At 57.3% G+C, this 6,660-nt stretch overlaps 1 protein-coding gene across 1 annotated transcript in view; it reads left to right on the top strand.

Moving 5' to 3' along the window:
- Positions 1-5,651, top strand: part of NOTUM (NOTUM, palmitoleoyl-protein carboxylesterase) — a 7,317-nt gene extending 1,666 nt beyond the window's left edge. The window contains exons 2-11 of the mRNA XM_008060407.2: positions 1-49; positions 130-225; positions 764-824; positions 1,286-1,344; positions 1,709-1,811; positions 2,606-2,797; positions 2,918-3,018; positions 3,657-3,804; positions 4,803-4,850; positions 5,062-5,651. The exon at positions 1-49 is cut by the window's left edge and continues 4 nt beyond it. Of these exons, the coding sequence (XP_008058598.1) occupies positions 1-49; positions 130-225; positions 764-824; positions 1,286-1,344; positions 1,709-1,811; positions 2,606-2,797; positions 2,918-3,018; positions 3,657-3,804; positions 4,803-4,850; positions 5,062-5,368 (1,164 nt within the window). The 3' untranslated portion in view covers positions 5,369-5,651. The remainder of the gene's footprint in view (positions 50-129; positions 226-763; positions 825-1,285; positions 1,345-1,708; positions 1,812-2,605; positions 2,798-2,917; positions 3,019-3,656; positions 3,805-4,802; positions 4,851-5,061) is intronic.
- Positions 5,652-6,660: the final 1,009 nt, after the last annotated feature.

The raw sequence follows: 6,660 nt of genomic DNA on the forward strand, positions 1-6,660 counted from the left end.
TACCTGAAGGAGTCCAAAGGTAGTCGGCGGTGGCTACTCTTCCTGGAAGGTGCGTCCCAGGGGACGGGGCAGCGGGGTGGGTGGGGTCCCCTGGAAGCGCGACCCTGAAGTGGATGGCTGTGCCCGCAGGCGGCTGGTACTGCTTCAACCGGGAGAACTGTGATTCCAGATACGATACCATGCGGCGCCTCATGAGTTCCAAAGACTGGCCGCGCACTCGTACAGGTCAGCAGGCGGGACCTGCGGCCAGGACCCCCACCGTGGGGTCCACGAGGAAGCCCAGAGAGGCCCCCTCCGCACAGGTCCCCAGTTGAGCCCACTGAGTGTTCCCCATAACGCACCGTCCCCAGCCGAGCCCTCTGAGTATCCCTCACACCACACCGTCCCCAGCCCAACTCTAGGAGAGTCCTAAGATCAGGGAGGAGTCACTCACACCCCTTGGCTTCCACTCCACAAATCACTTTGAGGCGCTTACTCTGGCAGCATGGCAGCAGGACCTCCCCCAGTTAAGGCAGCCTGGGAAGGGTGGGAGAGGTCAAGGGTCACCTCCAGTGCCACAACCTGGCTAGGCATCACGGTCATGGTGGCTTCCTGGAGTAACTAAGCCCAGTGGTCCCCCAGTTTCCTGGCATCCTTGGCTCAGGTCAGCAGTGCACCTTCCTGGCTGGGGTCAAGTAGTAGCCCCACTCCCTCACCGGCCTCCTAGTCCCCATCCCTGCACAGTTTCCTCCCACCAGAAGGACCCCCACTTCTGTGTCCCCAGGCACGGGAATCCTATCCTCACAACCGGAGGAGAACCCCCACTGGTGGAATGCAAACATGGTGTAAGAGGGAGCAGAGGGCCCTGCCTGTTGGACCATACCTGTGGGGATCCTTCCTGGGGGTCTTCTTCTTGGGGAGGTCCTATTCTGGAAACAGTACTTTTGGGAGTGGGGATCTCGTCCTAGAAGTGGTCCTTCCTGAGGGAGGTCCTTAATGGGGGTGGTCCTTCCCGGGGTGTTCTCCCTTGGGATGGGTCCTTCCTGGGCTGAGGGGTTCCTGTCCTGGGGTGGCCCCTCTTGAGGGTGTTCGGTCCAGATGGTGCTTCCTGGAGGGAGTCATTGGGGTAGCCCTTCCTGGGGGTCTTGTCCTGAGGTGTTCCTTCCTGGGGGTGGTCTTTTCTGGGGGGGATGGTCCCATCTGGAGGGTGGCCCTTCAGGGGAGGGTCTTGCCCTGGAGATCATCCTTCCTGGGGCCTCTGGGCAGCAGAGACCAGTGGCAGGCTCAGACTGTCCCTGTGTTGCAGCTTCATCCCCTACTGCTCCAGTGATGTGTGGAGTGGGGCTTCATCGAAGTCTGAGAAGAGTGAGTCCCCGCCTTCCTAGGGCACAACAGGGCAGGACAACAGGGCTTCTGGGGAAGGGGGAGAGCAGACACTCAGGCTTGTAGCCTTCTCAGTCCCACGACAGTGTGTCCCAGGGTGCCAGCCCCAAGCACCCACTGCCTGCTCATCCATGATTAGCCTGACCCCGTGGGGGTCCTTATTTCTGAGTGTTACCTGGGCCTTGTGCCCTAGCCCACCTCCCTCCAGTTGGCCCATCCCTGGCCCCTCCCCAGGAAGACCTCTCAGGCCCCAGCCAGAGCCAGAACCCCTCCACCAGCCAACTTGGGGTGGGAGGTCATTTTCCCTGCCCGGGCCCCTACCTGAAGCCACCCCTCCCCCACACAGACGAGTATGCTTTCATGGGCGCCCTCATCATCCAGGAGGTGGTGCGGGAACTCCTGGGCAGAGGGCTGAGTGGGGCCAAGGTGCTGCTGCTGGCCGGAAGCAGGTGAGCGGGGAAGGGGCTGGGGGGAGGGCTGGGGAGATAAGTGTGGGGGAGGTATGGGATGGCAGCCAGGGAGGGGTGTGGAGCAGACCCTGGGGCCAGGCTGGGGTAGGAGAGTGTATCTGGGAGGGGAGGAGGGATGGGACCTGTGCAGCCTGGGTGTCTAGTCCTCTGGCCTAACAGGAATCCGTGGCTCTAGCCTTGCTAGGCCTTGGCAGGGGGCCAGGAGGGTCAGAGGCTGGGACCAGGAGAACTAGCATCGTTAGGAATGTCTCCAGTTTGGTTTCAGAGTGCTTTGTAACTGGAAGCTGTGTAGAGAATGCTTCTGGACATCAGGCGATAATGCTGTGTGACCTGGATCGTTGGTTAGGAGTTAGCCGCTTCCCCAGGGTAGGCAGGGATCACATCTGTTGGTTACTGTACCCCAGCAGGCATGCAGGGGACCAGGGGACATATGAGAAATGGGTGAAGACGCCTGAGGCCACACAGTTTATCTTCATTTTCATACATGGAAACTGAGGCAAAGAGAGGGAGAGAGGAAGGGAAGGAGGAAGGAGAGAGGGCAGTTCCCTATGTGGGAGGAAGAGGCACAGCCTGCCAGCTTTAGCCCTGGGCTGGAACCTGGTCACGGATCTTGCCCATGGACAGGGAACATGTCCACAGTGCAGAGTGTGTTGGGATCTCTGCCTTTCCTGGGGCAAGGGCTGGGGGCATAGCAGGCTCGGGGTGGGACTGGGTGGAGGTGAGTACCTCTTGCCGCCACTGGGTCTTAGCCTCACATCCAGCCCTCCCTGCAGCGCGGGGGGCACCGGGGTCCTGCTGAACGTGGACCGCGTGGCCGAGCAGCTGGAGGAGCTGGGCTACCCGGCCATCCAGGTTCGGGGCCTGGCTGACTCAGGCTGGTTCCTGGACAACAAGCAGTATCGCCACACCGACTGCATCGATACCATCACCTGTGCGCCCACTGAGGCCATCCGCCGTGGCATCAGGTGCCCAGGAGGGAGACCCATGCCGGGACTCTGCCTCATGTGGGCCTGAGGGGTGGTGTCTGTGAGGGAGGAGCTCCTGGGGCGGGGCCCACAAAGCCTAACCCACCACTGTGGTCCCAGGTACTGGAACGGAGTGGTCCCAGAGCGCTGCCGGCGCCAGTTCCAGGAAGGCGAGGAGTGGAACTGCTTCTTTGGCTACAAGGTCTACCCAACTCTGCGCTGTGAGTGGGGGGGATATGTGGGGGGATGGGCTTATGGGGGCAACCGCAGGTCCACACTCACTGCACTTCTGAACACTCATCATGGTGCAGTCCCTCAGAGCTGGGCCTGGGGACCATGGCCCTGGCCCAGGGAGGCCAGATCTGCACGAGGTGACTAGATGCTGCTCCTACCTGGGGTCTCCTGCCTTCAGCACTGAAAGCCCTGATCCCAGGCAAGCCAGAATGAATGATCACCCTGTCTACACTGGTGATCAGGGATGAGCTTTGGAGCTGAATCTCCACACTGTCCCTCTCCGCTGTGGGCCTTAAGCCAGTCCTTCCCCACCCCACACGGAGGAGTGATGAGGTCTTACGCAAGGGACGTCATCACTAAATTTTGGTAAAGTAGAATTGCTGAGAACTAGGCTGAGGCAGTGAGGGGCTAACAAGGGCCTTTCTCTGAGTATGGGCAAGTTTTAAAGGAGGGCACACGTTGGTGGACTTGGGGCTGATGTCCCTGGGGACAGCCCAGCTGAGCCCAACTGTCCTGCAAGCCTGCAGAGGGACTGGTGGAGACCTGGGGTGGGGCTCAGCTCTGAGTCTGGGGTGGGGCAGAGCACTGGATCAGGAGAAGCCAAGCTGAGCTGAGCCCCCCACAGGCCCAGTGTTCGTGGTGCAGTGGCTGTTTGATGAGGCCCAGCTGACTGTGGACAACGTGCACCTCACAGGACAGCCTGTGCAGGAGGGCCAGTGGCTGTACATCCAGAACCTCGGCCGTGAACTGCGCAACACACTCAAGGACGTGCCGTGAGTGTGTGGGGGTCCTGGAGCCCCTACTCCATCCGGATGGCTCACTTTTAAACTTTTTTGTAGAATGGGATCTTGCTATGTTGCCCAGGCTGGAGACCTCTATTTTAAGTGAAGAGTGAGCTACCCTGCCAGACAGTGGCTCACGCCTATAATTCCAGCTACATTGGAGGTCGATGAAGGAGGATCACTTTGAGGCCTGGAGTTCGAGACCAGCCTGGGCAACATAGCAAGACCTCATCTCTACAAAAAACTCAATAGAAATAATTATGTAAGCTGGGTGCAGTGGCTCAAGCCTGTAATCCCAGCACTTTGGGAGGCGGAAACAAGAGGATTGCCTGAGCCCAGGGGTTCGAGACCAGCCTGGACAACTTGGTGAGACCTCATCTCTGCTAAATCAAAAAGTTAGCCAGACGTGGTGGTGTGCATCTGTAGTTCCAGCTACTTGGAAGGCTGAGGCAGAAGGATTGCCTGAGCCCAGCAGGTCGAGGCTGTAGTGGCCGTGAGCATGCCACTGCATTCCAGCCTGGGTGACAGAGTGAGACGCCAACTCAAAAAAAAAAAAAAAAATAGCTGAGCAAGGTGGCACCTGCCTATAGTCTCAGCTACTCAGGAAGCTGAGGTGGGAGAAACACTTGAGGCCAGGAGTTCAAGGCTTCGGTGAGCTATGATTGCACCACAGCACTCCAGCCTGGGCGACAGAGCAAGCCCCTTTCTCTGGAAAAAAGTCTCAAGATGGCAAAATATTTGCCTGTCCAGGACAGCCCTCTGCCACTGCCTGGTAGGTCCTACCTGGAAAAGATGGACTCGGGATTTGAGACCCAAAGGGACAAGGGCCAGCAGGGAGCTCGAGGGCAGGAGAAAGGCCCAGGCCAGAGCAACTGGTAGTCACAACAACAGGAAGAGGTGATGGCCAGGCTGAGGACAGCTCCTGGGAAGCAGGGGTGGGAAGGGACTGAGGGATGGGAGCTCACAGGTGGCTGTCTCCTCCCCAACAGGGCCAGCTTTGCCCCTGCCTGCCTCTCCCACGAGATCATCATCCGGAGGTCAGTGCCCCCAGGCCCGGGCAGCTTTCATCTGCAGCATAGGCTCCTGCCCCAACCTTGTCCTCCCACCCACCTCTCCAGCTCTGTGTACAGGGTTCCCTGTAGGGTTGTCAGAGTCTCCAACCACTGTACAATGAGATTTAGGACCCAGCCCTCCCCAGTGGTGGTGATCCCACTCCCCACGTGACCCCCACCTGGTTTTCCTCTGCAGCCACTGGACAGATGTCCAGGTGAAGGGGACCTCACTGCCCCGAGCGCTGCACTGCTGGGACAGGAGCCTCCACGACAGCCACAAGGCCAGCAAGGCCCCCCTGAAGGGCTGCCCCGTCCACCTGGTGGACAGCTGCCCCTGGCCCCACTGCAACCCCTCGTGCCCCACCGTCCGGGACCAGTTCACAGGGCAGGAGATGAATGTGGCCCAGTTCCTCATGCACATGGGTTTCGACGTGCAGACGGTGGCCCAGCAGCAGGGACTGGAGCCCAGCAAGCTGCTGGGGATGCTGAGCAGCGGAAGCTAGGGTGGCTGCCTGGAGGAAGAGCTGGTGCTGAGGGGCTGGACCACCTGCTGCCCCGGTGCCACCTTAACCCCCACCGGCAGGTCCCCTCCAACCTTGGTCTGGATGCTCTGCCAACAGTCTTCCTTGTCCCACGGTCTTCCTTGCCCCTCTCCCTGCAGGAGGCCTAGCCCCAGCTGTGGCCTGGGGACCCTTCCCCAATGAGAGGCAGCCGAAGAGAAGCACTGGATTCCTCAGCCACCAGCTCAGACAGCCCCCAGCCCAGCCCCCGTCAATCATGCCCTTTTGTATTATTTTATAAAATGATTTTTTATTACTTTATAATTTTTTTAAAAAGAAAATAAGCAAGAAATATATGATGAATAATATTGTTTTGTAACATATTTTTTTTAAATAATGAAAAAAAAGACAACAAAAGAACCTCACCCTGCCGACGTGTTTATTTGAATGGGCAGTTTCGCCTGTGTTGTAACCCCGCCCCACACCCCAAGGCAGAAGGGAGACATAAATAGGGATCATGGGTTCCCCCTACTCTGACCCTTTTGTGGACTCACAGACTCAGACAGAGTAGGGGTCCTGTTCAGTGACACCACCCACCTCAGATCCTGTTCCAGCTTCTTCTGGAGGGGCCCTGCTTCTGTTCGCCCATTTGGCAAATGCCACTTATTTATTTAGAGACGAGGTCTTGCTCTGTAGCCCAGGCTGGAGTACAATGGCACGATCATAGCTCACTGCAGTCTCGAATTCCTGGGCTCAAGTGATATTCCTACCTCAGTCTCCCAAGTAGCAGGGCACTACAGAAGGCACTACGTCCTGCTAATTATTTTTTTTGCGGGGGGTAGGTAAAGACAAGATCTCACTCTGTGGCTCAGGATGGTCTCAAACTCCTGGCGTCAAGCAATCCTCTCACCTTGGTCTCCCAATGTGCTAGGATTACAAATGTGAGCCACCATGCCCGGCCTCTTTTTATTTTTTTTACTGGGATGAAATTCACATAACATAATGAACCATTTCAAAGTGAACAATTTAGTGGCATGTAGGGCATTCACAATATTGTGCAACCACCAGTTTCAAAACTCTCTAGTTTCAAAACTCTTTCATTACCCCCGGAAAAACACTTCTATCCAGATAACAATTTCTTTAAAGTTTGTGTTTTATCTTATTTACTCGGTTATTCATGCACATGGTTCAAAATTCAAAAGATGCAGAGGGTATGAGGGTGAGAATGCCCTCTTCTTGCCTGGCTTCAGGCCACCCAGCCCAACTCTCAAGAGCAGACAAGGTTACAGTGTGAA

The sequence above is a fragment of the Carlito syrichta genome, unplaced genomic scaffold (assembly GCF_000164805.1).
Source record: "Carlito syrichta isolate Samal-C Ts95f unplaced genomic scaffold, Tarsius_syrichta-2.0.1 Scaffold304603, whole genome shotgun sequence".
NCBI classification, from domain to species: domain Eukaryota; kingdom Metazoa; phylum Chordata; class Mammalia; order Primates; family Tarsiidae; genus Carlito; species Carlito syrichta.